Source organism: Salvia splendens, chromosome 16 (assembly GCF_004379255.2).
Source record: "Salvia splendens isolate huo1 chromosome 16, SspV2, whole genome shotgun sequence".
NCBI lineage: Eukaryota > Viridiplantae > Streptophyta > Magnoliopsida > Lamiales > Lamiaceae > Salvia > Salvia splendens.
Window position 1 is genome coordinate 1,173,322 of NC_056047.1, and position 13,849 is coordinate 1,187,170.

The 13,849-nt window shown below is 35.9% G+C and overlaps 4 protein-coding genes across 8 annotated transcripts; 2 read left to right on the forward strand and 2 right to left on the reverse strand.

Moving 5' to 3' along the window:
• Positions 1 to 706: 706 nt before the first annotated feature.
• On the forward strand, positions 707 to 2,749 carry LOC121769963 (trimethyltridecatetraene synthase-like). 2 transcript variants are annotated; one of them, XM_042166746.1, is made up of 3 exons: positions 707 to 1,626; positions 1,828 to 2,076; positions 2,322 to 2,749. In XM_042166746.1, the coding sequence occupies exons 1-3, from the start codon at positions 925 to 927 to the stop codon at positions 2,703 to 2,705; spliced, it is 1,335 nt and encodes a 444-aa protein (XP_042022680.1). In that variant the 5' UTR covers positions 707 to 924; the 3' UTR covers positions 2,706 to 2,749. The 2 variants fall into 2 exon arrangements, with proteins under 2 accessions (XP_042022680.1, XP_042022681.1); XM_042166747.1 differs by having other exon boundaries at positions 1,828 to 2,071; positions 2,322 to 2,470.
• Positions 2,408 to 7,079, forward strand: LOC121769964 (multiple organellar RNA editing factor 7, mitochondrial). Of its 3 annotated transcripts, none has more exons than XM_042166748.1 (5): positions 2,408 to 2,528; positions 4,878 to 5,236; positions 5,669 to 5,766; positions 5,873 to 5,938; positions 6,357 to 7,079. In XM_042166748.1, exons 2-5 carry the CDS (start codon positions 4,959 to 4,961, stop codon positions 6,521 to 6,523), a joined length of 609 nt encoding a protein of 202 aa, XP_042022682.1. In that variant the 5' UTR covers positions 2,408 to 2,528; positions 4,878 to 4,958; the 3' UTR covers positions 6,524 to 7,079. The 3 variants fall into 3 exon arrangements, 2 of the variants coding, with proteins under 2 accessions (XP_042022682.1, XP_042022683.1); XR_006043726.1 differs by lacking the exon at positions 2,408 to 2,528 and adding an exon at positions 6,079 to 6,237 and having other exon boundaries at positions 2,980 to 5,236; positions 6,357 to 6,497; XM_042166749.1 differs by lacking the exons at positions 2,408 to 2,528; positions 6,357 to 7,079 and adding an exon at positions 6,079 to 6,145 and having other exon boundaries at positions 2,980 to 5,236; positions 5,873 to 5,981.
• Positions 7,080 to 7,228: 149 nt separating this feature from the next.
• LOC121769966 (serine/threonine-protein kinase RIPK-like) lies at positions 7,229 to 8,296 on the reverse strand. The gene is made up of 3 exons (XM_042166750.1): positions 7,958 to 8,296; positions 7,780 to 7,874; positions 7,229 to 7,706 (listed from the first exon to the last, which is right to left on the reverse strand). Exons 1-3 carry the CDS (start codon positions 8,273 to 8,275, stop codon positions 7,544 to 7,546), a joined length of 576 nt encoding a protein of 191 aa, XP_042022684.1. The 5' UTR covers positions 8,276 to 8,296; the 3' UTR covers positions 7,229 to 7,543.
• A 3,270-nt stretch (positions 8,297 to 11,566) lies between these two features.
• LOC121771590 (serine/threonine-protein kinase RIPK-like) lies at positions 11,567 to 13,784 on the reverse strand. 2 transcript variants are annotated; one of them, XM_042168414.1, is made up of 5 exons: positions 13,206 to 13,781; positions 12,978 to 13,113; positions 12,763 to 12,896; positions 12,545 to 12,668; positions 11,567 to 12,284 (listed from the first exon to the last, which is right to left on the reverse strand). In XM_042168414.1, the coding sequence occupies exons 1-5, from the start codon at positions 13,590 to 13,592 to the stop codon at positions 11,731 to 11,733; spliced, it is 1,335 nt and encodes a 444-aa protein (XP_042024348.1). In that variant the 5' UTR covers positions 13,593 to 13,781; the 3' UTR covers positions 11,567 to 11,730. The 2 variants fall into 2 exon arrangements, with proteins under 2 accessions (XP_042024348.1, XP_042024347.1); XM_042168413.1 differs by having other exon boundaries at positions 12,763 to 13,113; positions 13,206 to 13,784.
• Positions 13,785 to 13,849: the final 65 nt, after the last annotated feature.

The window sequence follows — 13,849 nt, forward strand, 5'->3', positions numbered from 1 at the left end:
TAATCACAAATGGGCCAAAATTGAAACAACCTAAAAAAAAGGAACCTCTTTTATGTGCAATGGCGAATTCATATTCGCTTTTAATCTTAATTTTATGAGTAAATTCCATTGGTTCTTATTAAATTATGACTTTCATTTACTTCATATAATTACTGAACAATATGCTTTGCATGTTTAAAAGTTCTAATTTAATATTTTATTTAAATTCATATAAAAGCCATGTCTTTTTTAATTAAATTAATTTTATTAAAATATTTGCCAAATCATTTTCTATTCAAGCAAAAATGGATTTTTTTTACATAAAATAGGATTGCATTCAACACATGAAATATTTTCATCTGTTTCTTCCTTGCAAATGAATACTCCTATTAATCTCCATAACTATATACTATAATTCACAATCAATGGCATTGTTTTTTCATTCCGAGTCGTTCGTAAAAATTAGTCATCTTCTATTTCTAAGTACACTTTTTTTTTCAAACAATCCTTTAACCTATTGTTTCCTTTATCTTCTCTATTTTCTTAATTTTACATAACTTATGTCGCATCGACTATTAAACGTTGAAACTATTGAGAGTGAACGAAGCAATATAAAATCTAAACATTCCTATCATGTTTAGCATTTTAAACTCACTAATATTTACACAAAGTGCCTATAAATACACCTCAAACCCCTCCTAACTAATCCATAAACCTCAATTCTCTCTTTCACATTAGGAATGGAACAAAATCAAATCCTACCAATTTCCATATTGGTCACACTCACTTTACTTACACTACACATCCTAAAAAAACTATTCCCACAAAAAAAAACTAAACCTCCCACCCGGCCCGAAACCATGGCCCGTGATAGGAAACCTCAATCTCATCGGCCCGCTCCCCCACCGCTCCATCCACGACCTCTCCCTAAAACACGGCCCGATTATGCACCTCAAGCTCGGCTCGACTCCGGTCGTCGTCGGCTCGTCGGTCGCGGCCGCCAAGATCTTCCTCAAAACAATGGACCTCACCTTCGCCTCGCGGCCCAAAACCTCCGCCGGAAAATACACCACCTACTACTACTCCGACATCACGTGGTCCCCCTACGGCCCGTACTGGCGCCAGGCCCGGAAAATGTGCCTCATGGAGCTCTTCAGCCCGCGCCGGCTCGAGTCGTACGAGTACATACGGGCCGAGGAGACGGACTCGCTTCTTAAAGAAATTTTCGGGCTTTCAGGCCGGGCTTTTTTGCTCAAGGATTGCTTGTCGACGGTGGGCTTGAACGTGATAAGCAGGATGGTTTTGGGGCGGCGGTATCTTGACGGCGGCGAGAACGCCGTCGTTTCGCCGGAGGAGTTCAAGAAGATGTTGGATGAGTTGTTTTTGTTGAACGGGGTGTTGAATATTGGGGATTTGATTCCGTATATCAATTTCTTGGATTTGCAAGGGTATGTGAGGAGGATGAAGGTGTTGAGCAAGAAGTTTGACCGGTTCTTGGAGCACGTGCTCGACGAGCACGAGGCCCGGAGGCGGGAAACGGGCGGGGCTTACGCGAGTAGAGATATGGTGGACGTGCTCCTCGAGGTGGCCGAGGATCCCGGTTTGGAGGTGAAGATTGAGAGAGACGGGATTAAAGCGTTTACTCAGGTATGACTACTGTCGAACTAGTGTGCTCGTGGACCGTGGTTGAATGTTAGTACTATACCCTCATCTGTTATTTTACACAATCGATGTGGAACAGGTTTTCTGATAGACAAATTCGTAATATTGAAGTATTTGTTTATATATATATATATATATATTTTAATATTTTACTAAGGGTGTTAACTTTTTTTGGATTATATTTAGGATTTGTTAGCTGGTGGAACTGAGAGTTCGACCATGACAGTGGAGTGGGCGATGTCGGAGCTGATGAAGGCGCCCGGGGTTATTAAGAAGGCAAGGGAGGAGCTTGATCGGGTTATCGGGCAAAATAGGTGGGTGAAGGAGGATGACATGACTAGTCTACCTTATGTAGAGGCCATCATCAAGGAGACTATGAGGCTGCACCCCGTGGCGCCTATGTTAGCACCGAGAATTGCACGAGAAGACTGTATGGTATTATTTCTACAAAAAATTGTTTAATATTTCTATCATTTATTATACACTATAAAAAGTGATAATTATTCTTAACATAATTTACATTTATGAATAAAAGTCACAATTAAAGTAAAAAATGAAAAAAAATGACAGTTTTTATGAATAGATGAATGAATGTGTATACTAATGGAGAACAAATTGCACCTCATTATTTATTTATTAATGTTGTGTAAATTAACATATTGACATATTTATATTTGTAGGTGGATGGGTATGATATCAAGAAGGGAACCCATGTGTTTGTGAATACATGGACAATTCAAAGGGATCCATCAATATGGGAAAATCCCAATGTATTTAATCCGGATAGATTCATCGGAAAGAATATCGATCTCAAGGGACAAGATTTCGAGCTCTTGCCGTTCGGGTCGGGCCGAAGAATGTGCCCAGGCTATGCGCTGGGCATGAAGGTAATCCAATCGAGCTTTGCAAACTTATTGCATGGATTCAATTGGAAATTGCCGGACAATATGAAGCCTGCAGATCTTAATATGGAGGAGATTTTCGGGCTTTCAACTCCGAGAAAATTTCCTCTTGCTGTTTTAGCTGATCCTAGACTTCCGCTTAAGCTTTATAAATCTGTGTGAGGCTTTGTTTATTATTATTATTATTATTATTATTATTATTATTATTATTATTATTATTATTATTATTATTATTATTATTATTATTATTATTATTATTATTATTATTATTATTATTATTATTATTATTATTATTATTATTATTATTATTATTATTATTATTATTATTATTATTATTATTATTATTATTATTATTATTATTATTATTATTATTATTATTATTATTATTATTATTATTATTATTATTATTATTATTATTATTATTATTATTATTATATTCCTTTTGTTGCAATGTAATGCTATTTTAATTTATGTATTTTCAGTCTAATGGAGAACTTATTGTAAATGATGGATTACCTACTACCTATATAGTATGTGCTCTCTCCGTTACTTATTACTATATATTCCAATTTAACTTGTCACATATTTTATGAAATTAATGAAAAAAAAACATCAAATGTTAGTGGAATATAAGTTATATTTTGTTACAATTAGTTTTATTATAAAATAAAAGATAAATAAATTAATGAAATATGAGATCTAACTATTCAAATAATAGCAATGAAATGAGTGTGTCTATGCATAAATTAACTTATTTTATGTGCGTAAAAAGGTTTTTTTTTAGACTGAGCCTTATAAGTGGAATATAAGTTCTATTTTATGAAATTAAAGATTTAAAAAAAAAACAGTAAACTGAATATAAGTTCTATTTTATTACTATTTGTTTTATTACAAAATGAAAGATGAAACGAATTAATTAAATATGAGACCTAACTATTCAAATACTAATAACAATGAAATGAGTGTGTCTGCATAAATTAACTCACTTTATGTGCGTAAAAAGTTTTCTTCTTTTTTTAAACTGAGCCTTATAATGGGACAATCCAATGAGGTATAAATCATTGACATGTCAACATTATCTTTGTGATATAGCCAAAAGAAATTATTGGGTTTTTAATTTTACAATAGTCAATAGATAGCTTAGTTCAATAATTTACCTACGTACACAAATTATTTTTATACGGTTGTTACAAATATTTTATTTTTATAAATCCTAGTAGTAGTATGTTATTAGTAGATATTGTCGGACGCTTACATTTTCAAATTACATTAATTAATTAAAAATAACACGTCCTAGTTCCTAAATATTAAAACGTTGAAGAAAATGACATACTTGTGACATACTACTAATATTTTTATGTCACGTACTAATTTGGTTAACGAATGAAATTAACCGACACTTGTTTAATCTAAAATTTAATGTTTGATTTTCTGTGATTTCACGGGATATGTAGGTCAGTGGAAAGTTGGTGTATAAATATATTTTTTAATCCGAAAAATTTATATACTACTACTACTACAAAGTATCAGCATATACTCCTCAGCCCCAAAGTTTGTCCTAATTTGATTTGGCACAAATTTTAAAAAATTGTTTTACTTTATGTATTAAATTAGGGGTATAGTCTAATAAGGGTCCCACGTTAAAAAGATTGAGGGGTATTTAATGTCAGTTTTTTGAAAAATTTAAGTGGAATAAATTTTGTCGACGGACAACAATGATAAGAATAGTAAGTAATTTAATTTAGGTAAATTGCTTCAAAAGTCGTCAACTTTGCAAATAGTTTGGTATTTCTCGTAAACTTTAAAAGTTGCATGAAAAGCCATGAACTTTACCAGGTGTTGCAAATTTCCCGTACGACCCGACCCGATAAATTTCCGGCAAAAACTAATCCTACGTGGCTCACCGGAGGCGTGACATGGCAAATCTCCGGCAGAACAATAAAACGACGTTTTTTTTTAGTTTCAATTAAATTAAAATGCATATCAATTTAGGGTTTATGTCTCTTCTCTCTGTGACAGAAATCTCAATTCCCGTCGAGATTTCAACTCTTTCTTCTCTATTGCGACATGTAACTGGTCACGATTCGTCAATCTACAGTCCCATCGTGTTTCCTCCATATAGGTAGGGTTCAACTCTTTCTTCTCCATTGCAGGAATACCCGACACGGGAAATCGGCACCCAAATGTAAAGTTCATGACTTTTCATGCAACTTTTAAAGTTTATGGGAAATACCAAACTATTTGCAAAGTTGACGACTTTTGAAGCAATTTACCCTTTAATTTAAAATGTTAGAAAAATAAGTCCAATAACCAAATTTAAATGTTTGCTTTAAGCGGCCCATTTAAGGCCCATATATTACAACTTCTCAAAGCCCAATCCACAAAGAGAATCGCGCTTCAGCCAGCGTACAAACAATGCTGCGAAAAGTACTCTCCCCGCTCTCAAATTTAACGGCGGCCGTTAACCTCTTCTTCCGCCGGTGCACCGACTCCGCTTCCTACTCCAGTAATCGACGGTTCTTCTCCGACTCGCCGTCACAAACCATATCCACCGAGTTGCCGCGAGTCGACTCAGTGGTATGCGGCTGCGACTACAAGCACTGGCTCGTGGTCATGCAACCACCTGATAACTACCCTCAAAGAGAAGAAATCATTGAGCAATTCGTCGCCACTTTGGCTATAGCTCTTGGGAGGTATAATATCTCTTAGAAAATTGTTTAGAAACGATTATCTTTGCCGATTTTAGTTATTGTTTTTCACTTTTCTGGTAAAAAATTAAAATTACTCTGATTGATTTATTTTTGTTCTTCTGCACCCTAGAAATTAATAGGTAGGTTTATGAATGTAGATTACTGGAATTGTTTGAAGCTAGACTCAATTTGTAGCATACTAATTTCAAATCCAGATTCAAATGAAAATTTTCAGCTTATCAAATGATTGTACACTAATATTCCTCATGTTATCTTAGATTGTGAATTGAAATTGGATTCAATTTGTGGCATGTTAATAATTCTACACTCACACAAATCATTTTCATGTTTTGTAATTATACTTTTGTGAAATGAATATGCTTTTGGATAATGTGGAGTTAAGGTTTTAATATGATGTGAATATTTTATATGCAGTGAGAAGGCGGCGAAGGAATCTATATACTCTGTTTCTACAAGGTATTACTATGCATTCAGCTGCAAAGTGGAAGAAAATGTGGCTCACAAGATCAAATGTAGACTCTTCAAACCCTGCATTTTAGTTTTTATGTTTTGGTATATTCTGTTGAAGAGAATGTGGTGTTTTATTCGAGTAGTGTAATGGTGTCTTCTGCATTGTAGGCCTTCCTCGTGTGAAGTGGGTTCTGCCGGATTCATACTTGGTTGATGACGAAGATGGCTATGGAGGTATTGTTATTTCGCGCTCGTTTCGTGTCTTTGAACTGTTTTTGTGAGTTTTCTTGAATCTTGCTTTCTTTGCATTCGAGTTGAACTACATTTAAGTGTTGAAAAGTGAGGGAAAATCTTTAACAAATCTTGCTTTTCAGCTCATAAAATGCTGGTTCTAGAAGTAGTGTACACTGCCTGCGAAATTTTATGTTTCGCCCCTCCTTAAACGTTGAGAAGCTCATATGCTCGTCTCGTGGCAATATGCCTTGGGCATTTTACAGTTTAGTTTCTTTCTGAGGTGCTACCGAGTGCAATTGGTATGGAGAAAGGGTTCATCATTTCATTTTTGGTGCTTGATGTGTTGTGATAATGGCATCTTTCTCCTACCATTTCTTGATTTTTTTCCGACTATAATCAAGATCTTGTTTCACATCAGGGGAACCGTTTCTTGATGGAAAGGTTGTTCCTTACGAAGAAAAATATCATGCTGACTGGGTCCGTGATGCCTATGGTGGGGAAGGTAATGGAAAGAACTCGTTCGAGGAAGCCATGAAGGACGAGAAGAAGTTTGACAAATGCAAGGGAAAATTCAGTAAAGATTGAGAGTCATCCGACTTGAGTGGTTGATTGAAGTAAAAAGTTTGAACCTCCTTGTTCAGAATCTTCAATACATGACTGTCAGCCTCATTAATATCAAAGTGCAATTCCCCATCTGCTATGTGATGTAGACAAAGGGCACATCTCTGAGCTGCTCGATAAACTCCAAGATCTCGACAACATGGCTATTGTCGGCCTACTTTTTGGGGAGTGGCTAATGCATTGTTGAGCCAATGCAGCTACTTCCCTTGCTCCTTCACTCGAATACTGCCCTTCGAGGCGTTGGTCTATTACGGAGTCGAGCTTATGGTGATCCTTCAAGTAGGGCTTCACCCATTCCACGAGGTTCTGCTCTCTTGGAGGCCGTTTCTTGTCCGTGGCGCGCCTCCCTCAGATCAGCTCGAGCAGGACTACTCCAAAACTAAATACATCGTTCTTCGTTGTCAAATGCCCTAAAATACGGCCCAAAATGTTAGCACGCAGCATTAGAATTGAACTCATTATCTATTTTCTAGACATATAATTTTTATTTAAATGATCCTAAAAATCATTACTAAGTCAACATGGGACGTACATTTTATTTATTAGCTCAACGCACACTACCTGACATGATTTACTCTGGTGTAGCGTAGCCATGTGTGCCCATTATGTGTGTTGACACGTGTGTTTCGTCTCCCTCTGGCCCGTCCTTGGCCAGCCCGAAGTCGGACAGCTTCGCATTGTAATCCTTGTAGTCGAGAAAATGTGTATTATAATGTTAGGACAATATCAATTGTATTGATCAAGAGGATTTAGTGGCAATGACCCCTAATAATTTTGATATTTTAATTAAAGGGTATATTAGCAATTTTGTGTGTAAAAGATCCTACATATGGAGCTTTGATCCTATGGATATTAATATCAAATAAACAATAACAAAATTAATTTTTTAGGAAATTTGTTAAACTTATGTAAGTTTATTTAAACTTTTGTTTTTATTTCAAAAGAAACTTTGTCGAGAAAGTTGTGAAATGTCTTCTTGGCCTCTCAACGTGAAATATCTGACTCTGCCATTGGTTGGAGGGGAATGAGTTTAAATTTTACAGAGTCGAGTAGGATGTTGGAAGTCTTGAAATCACGGTAGATGACCGCTTTCTCTTCGCCATGGAGGAACGCTATGCCCCTTGCTGCTCCGAGTGCGATATTGATCCTAGTTTCCCATGCTAGTGAGTTGTACCCTGTGGAAAAAAAATCAAGCAAAAAACAAGTATTGTGCTGCATACTCATACACAAGAAGCCGGTTCTCGCCTTCGCAGCAGTATCCAATCAATTTCACGAGGTGAGGGTGTTTCAGTTGCCCAAGAAGGACTACTTCTGTCTGTTTAAGACAAAATAATGTACATATATTTAATGTCTGAGGTGAAAAGTCTCGGGTTTTTTTAAAAAAAAGGGAATGCTCACCAGCCATTCCTTGTGGCCTTGATCTCCGTCAAGGTTGAGGAGCTTGGCGGCAACGGGCTGGGGGGTGAGGCCCGGCCTGCACTTGTCGTCGAGGAAGCCCTTGTGCACGGGCCCGAACCCGCCCTCGCCGAGGAATCTCACGGATGAGAAGTCACAGGTCATGAGCTTGAGTTCAGAGTGTGTGAAGATGTGGAGATTTGATGCAATTTTGGGGTTTGAGAGGTCGGTTAGGCAGAGAGGTGAGCTAGGTTCACTTATATCAGAGAGATAAATTCTTGAGTTTGATCTGTGAATTGTGACATGGATTCTTGAATCCATTTTGTGGGTAATTTTGGAATTGAAGCAAGATGAGAGAATCCATTTCAATATGATCGTTCTTGATTCCCACCTCTCTCTTTCTTGATGTGAGAGGGTGTTTGAATTTTCAATGTTGAGTGGATATATATTGTCCGAAGAAGGGATTCATGAGTCTTTTTCCCAACATCATTTTCCTTGCCATTCTTCCCTTGACTTGAGGAAAAATAGTTTTGTGAGGAAACTAGTTTTGTGGAGATAGAGAGCTATTCTTAATGAAACAGTGATGGTTTAACTAATAAACACACCACAGTATGTTGTTCTCAAAACGCAACTTAATGGCGTTCAATTCAATAAACGCTGCATTTTGAGAACAACATAGTATATGTTGTATTTTCACACACTACACGAGATTCAATTCATTTAATTACCTACTACTCTATATAGCAGCAATATATACTACGAATAAATAAAAAACAACCCAAACTAGTACTCCCTCCGTCCCAAGTTACTTGAGTCGTATTCCTTTTTGAGTTGTTTCAAGTTACTTGAGTCATTTCTCTTTTTGCTAAAAACAAAAAAATCTAAGCACACCTACTTTATTCTTTCTTTTACTTTACCCTCTCTTCTTTCTCTTACTTTATTCCTTCCTCTACTTTATTTAACTCACTAAACACAACTTTCTTAAATCCCGTGCCGAAAAGAAACGCCTCAAGTAACGTGGGACGGAGGGAGTAGTATGTTATTTTTGTCAAAAATGAAATGAATTAGTGGTTAGAACTTATAGAACCACTAGTAGTATGTTATTTTTGTCCAAATAGCTTGTAGCATTAAGGTTCGTTACTAAGTTTCAAGTTTATTTGTTACGTACGGACTGGTTAATGAATAAAATAAAAACGACATTTGTTTAATCTAAAATATAATGTGTATTATTTTTAAATGCTTTAGATTATAGATTTAAAGCATTTGGGCTTTTCCAAGGGAAAATCTTTTTGATGAAATGTAGTGGAAGGATTTAATGAAGTGGGCCAGCTTTCTTGAAATAAAAGGACGGGGCTGGTATGAAGATATATATTAAAGCCCAAATTCAAATGTAGCCTAAATATATTATTTGTCGTGCAATTATGTTAATATCTTATTTTAGTATTGACTGTGAGCACTATTTTTGTTTAATTCATTAATTTTATTTTGTACATTTAATTTGATTAATAATATCTTAAAAATTTTATTGATGTTATTCATTTTATAAAGACATACAAATTAAAATCTCAATTTTTTATTTTATTCATTTATTTGAGTTGTATAAATAATACCAAAAAAATCTTTAAATATTAATTCATTTCTAATATTATGATGTCAATAAAAATATTTAGGGTATTGGAATCAAGATAAACTAATAAAACAACACACAGAGGATCAGATCAACACACACTAAATGAAAGTGTGTGATTGCTTAGATACAAACTTGATCAGACATCATAAATATTTATAAATATATCACTAAATACGAGTCCATATCCAAATTTTAACTATCCAAAAAAAAGGAATAGATCTATTATCTATATATGTGACACCCAAAATTGCTTTACTAGTAATACTAATTATAATTCTTTAACCCATAAGTCTTTAGTGCTATAAGATCTAAATAAACCACATTTCTAGATTTTTTGCATAGCCATTGTCAAAGTTTTACCTACATGACAATTAACATCAAATAAATAATTATTAGTATTTGGCAACTTTAAGGTGACCCACTCTTGATAACCTAGAAATTTCTCCTTTGCCAAAATTCTACTGTAATTGGACGGTGGCATGATTTTAATCAAATGTCATTATATAATGACGTAATCAATTTGTGTAACTGTAAGGAAAATTGCCAACTCTTTCCGCTAAGGTACAAAACAAGAAACTGATTGTACAAGTATATGGAGTACCAAGGCGACTTAAATCCAAGAGTTATAAGTAAATTTGTTTACCTGTAATGTGAAGTCATGTGAAGAAGTCATTGTTTAGATAAGAAGTTTTTTACATGTCAAAATCCAAGAATTTGGATTAGGACTATAGTTACTTAATTAATTTATATGAAGATAAATAAACAAGATGTATTACATACACTAAAAATGTTAGAGCGTGGAGTTTTAATATACAAAAGGACCATAAAACACATCTTAGTAAATAAAATTGTTCGAGTTATTGTAGTTAAATAAAGAACTATTGTTGATCATTAGTTTTATTATTTTTTTCATAATTATGTACCATAATGAAGTGGTTAAATATTTCTCATATACTTTATTCGATCCACCGTAATTAAGTTGTAATTTATTTTGGGTTATTCTACTATAATTGAAATATTTCTTACTTCATTTTCTTTTATTTTTTCTCTTCGGTTATTAATTTCATTTTTTTAAAGTTTATTTTCTCTCTACTCTAACTCACTAAATATTAATTTCTTAAATTCTAGGTCTAAAAACATCATCTTAATTATGGTGGGATTGATGAAACATTTTTTTTTTCATAATTGAGTTTGTGTTTCACATTTATGCATAGATAGAAGTCAACAAATTTAGGACTATAATAATTTATAAAACAATTCAAATATCAGATTCAAGGAATTCATAATGCATTTTACAAAGGGAGGTGTACTTAGGGAATTTCTGTAATAAATTAAAATAAATCAAAGATTTAAGAAATAGTAGGTCAAAATTTCAGACTTACTTTTTTCCTAATTGGCCTAGAAATACATGTACCTCAATAAGGTATGTGCTTCATGAAATGCTTTCCAAGTCTTCCTCAATAATGATGCCTTAATTTGAGAAATTATATACAACAAAAACTTTAATTTCAACATACACGACCTCGAGTCTTTTATTCCTAGTGATACCAATGTCAATAAAAGCTGATGATATCTAGAAAAAAAAAATGAAAGAAAGATAAAAAAAATAATTTATGCTTTTTCAAAGTCTAGATGTAAGCCAACATGTTTCCACTTGAAAATATATATTTATCCTTAGCAGCCTAAGTCTCCTCATGTTGTTACAATCCCACTTTGGTGTCTTGAGATATATAGACCTAGATTTTTTTCCCAGTGAGTGTAAAAATGCTCAAAGCTAGAAATTGATGAGCAAAGCTAGATATAAATATAGTCCAATTCATTCAAGTCATATCCAATCTCGAGAGTATTGCTATTGAAATAAGAATAATTTTGGTTAGTGGAAGAGGAAAGTTGTGACATTGATGTTCCTAATTAGAGAATTACATTAATATCTCTATGTTTGGAGGAAACATGTCTACAAGAAACAAACATTTTTCTCAACATTAATCTCCAAAACAACCCAAAAAGGTAACCCTATTAAAATGATCAAAAATGACAAATTCTTGATTTTTTTCCCACAAACAAAAGGGTCATCAAAGAAGTACAAAATTTTCTACACAACCAATGTACACCAAAATCAACAAAAAATTTACTCAAATTTCCACTTTCATCTCCCTTCAATCCTTACACCAATCATCTCATTATTCTTGAAAGCTCTATACAAATGAGTATCAGTATAGACACCATGAACCCTTATGGGTATGGGATGCTTGTGTCTATAGCCTCTCTTCCTCCTCTGCTTTCGCCCCGTCTCCTTCTTCGCCTTCCCCTCATCCTCATCTTCCTCTTCATCCTCCTTGATCTCTGCATCCGCCCTGCCTTGTGCAGGCGCGATGTAGACAAAGGGCGCGTCTGTGAGCTGCGCGATGAGCTCCAAGATCTTGACTACATGGCTCATCGTTGGCCTAGTTTTAGGGGAGTGGCTAAGGCATTGGTGAGCCAATGCAGCTACTTTTCTTGCTCCTTCGCTCGAGTACTGCCCTTCGAGGCGCTGGTCTATTATGGATTCGAGCTTGTGGTGATCCTTCAAGTAGGGTTTAGCCCAGTCAACGAGGTTCTGCTCCCTGGGAGGACGTTTTTTGTCTGTGGTGCGCCTCCCAGTGAGCAGCTCGAGTAGGACTACTCCGAAGCTGTATACATCGTTCTTCGTTGTCAAGTGCCCTAAAATTAGGGGCAACATGTTATATAACACAATACCTATTATAAGTGAGTCTTATTTTACAAAATTTGATTTGCCTATTATATATGTTTCCCATATCTGTTTAATATGAGGGCAATGGTGTGATATGGTATTTTAATTTACTATTATAAAATTGTAAATTCTCACAAATTTTCATATATTAGTCTAGTCATTTTAAAAGGTCCTTAAGATCATTTACTAAGTCGATGTGGGACAGACATGATTGTTGGTTTTCGTTTACCTGTCATGACGTACTCTGGTGCAGCGTAACCGTGGGTACCCATTATACGCGTTGACACGTGTGTTTCGTCTCCCTCTGGCCCATCCTTGGCCAGCCCGAAGTCGGACAGCTTCGCGTTGTAATCCTAGTAGTTAGAGAAAATGTTTAAAACCATGTTAGGACAAAGAACAATTGAGTTGATTGACAAGTGTTGGGAGAGGAAAGAGTTTGGAATTTACAGAGTCGAGGAGGATGTTGGAAGTCTTGAAATCACGGTAGATGACTGGTTTCTCTTCGCCGTGGAGGAAATCTAATCCTCTTGCGGCCCCAAGTGCGATCTTGATCCGAGTTTTCCATGCTAACGACGTGTATCCTGTGGAAAAAATCGAGGAAAAAAGTGAATTACTCTGGCTCGTTATGATGATTGTCAAACACAAGATGTAACAGAACTTACTTCGGAATAGTTGGTTTTCGAGATTGCCTCTGGCCATGTACTCGTAGACAAGAAGCCGATGCTCGTCTTCGCAACAATATCCTAACAGTTTCACGAGGTGTGGATGTTTCAGTTGCCCAAGAAGGACTACTTCTGTCTGTTAAGACAAAAGTTATGTTAATGTCTGATGCCAAAGGTCTAGTTTTGAAAAAAGAAAATATTATGACGGGGAATGGATGGAATCCTCACCAGCCATTCCCTGTGGCCTTGATCCCCGTCGGGGTCGAGGAGCTTGACGGCGACGGGCTGGGGGGCGAGGCCTGGCCGGCACTTGTCGCCGACGAAGCCCTTGTGCACGGGCCCGAACCCGCCCTCGCCTAGGAAGTTGACGGAGGAGAAGTCGCTGGTCATGAGCCTGAGCTCCGAGTGTGTGAAGATGTGAAGATTTGAGGAGAATTTGGAGTTTGAGAGGTCGCTTAGGCAGAGAGGGGAGGCAGGGTCACTTATGTCAAAGAGGGAGATTCTTGAATTGGAGTTGTGAATTGTGACATGGATTCTTGGATCCATTTTGTGGGTGATTGTGGGCTTGAAACAAGAGGGGAGAATCCATCTTAATGTCTTGTTCTTGATTCCCATCTCCCTGTCTTTCTCTTTTGAAAGTAATTAATGTTGATGGTGTTTGAAAGATTGAATGGGTGGGTGGGGATATATATTGTGGGGAGAAGGGAGTCTATGCATCTTTTTCCAACATTATTGTCTTTGGAATTGTTGGCTTGACTTGGAAAAGTTGTTTGGTGAGGAAACTAGTTTTTGTGTGGGGAGAGGGAGAGAGAGAGAGATGGAACTGTTGGAAGTCAGGCTTCAAAAAGGCCAAATTGAGTTTCCATGGTGTG

Excerpts from the sequence above, each read along its gene's own strand:
- LOC121769963 (XM_042166746.1), top strand. The coding sequence starts at position 925 with ATGCACCTCAAGCTCGGCTCGACTCCGGTCGTCGTCGGCTCGTCGGTC. Across the intron at positions 1,627-1,827 it reads GGATTAAAGCGTTTACTCAG|GATTTGTTAGCTGGTGGAAC; the intron begins GTATGACTACTG and ends GATTATATTTAG. Across the intron at positions 2,077-2,321 it reads TTGCACGAGAAGACTGTATG|GTGGATGGGTATGATATCAA; the intron begins GTATTATTTCTA and ends TTATATTTGTAG.
- LOC121769966 (XM_042166750.1), bottom strand. The coding sequence starts at position 8,275 with ATGGATTCAAGAATCCATGTCACAATTCACAGATCAAACTCAAGAATT. Across the intron at positions 7,875-7,957 it reads AAGGCCACAAGGAATGGCTG|ACAGAAGTAGTCCTTCTTGG; the intron begins GTGAGCATTCCC and ends TGTCTTAAACAG. Across the intron at positions 7,707-7,779 it reads AACCGGCTTCTTGTGTATGA|GATCAATATCGCACTCGGAG; the intron begins GTATGCAGCACA and ends ATGGGAAACTAG.
- LOC121771590 (XM_042168413.1), bottom strand. The coding sequence starts at position 13,592 with ATGGGAATCAAGAACAAGACATTAAGATGGATTCTCCCCTCTTGTTTC. Across the intron at positions 13,114-13,205 it reads AAGGCCACAGGGAATGGCTG|ACAGAAGTAGTCCTTCTTGG; the intron begins GTGAGGATTCCA and ends TTGTCTTAACAG. Across the intron at positions 12,285-12,544 it reads ACCAGAGTACGTCATGACAG|GGCACTTGACAACGAAGAAC; the intron begins GTAAACGAAAAC and ends CCCTAATTTTAG.
- LOC121769964 (XM_042166748.1), top strand. The coding sequence starts at position 4,959 with ATGCTGCGAAAAGTACTCTCCCCGCTCTCAAATTTAACGGCGGCCGTT. Across the intron at positions 5,237-5,668 it reads TTGGCTATAGCTCTTGGGAG|TGAGAAGGCGGCGAAGGAAT; the intron begins GTATAATATCTC and ends TTTTATATGCAG. Across the intron at positions 5,767-5,872 it reads TGTGGCTCACAAGATCAAAT|GCCTTCCTCGTGTGAAGTGG; the intron begins GTAGACTCTTCA and ends TCTGCATTGTAG.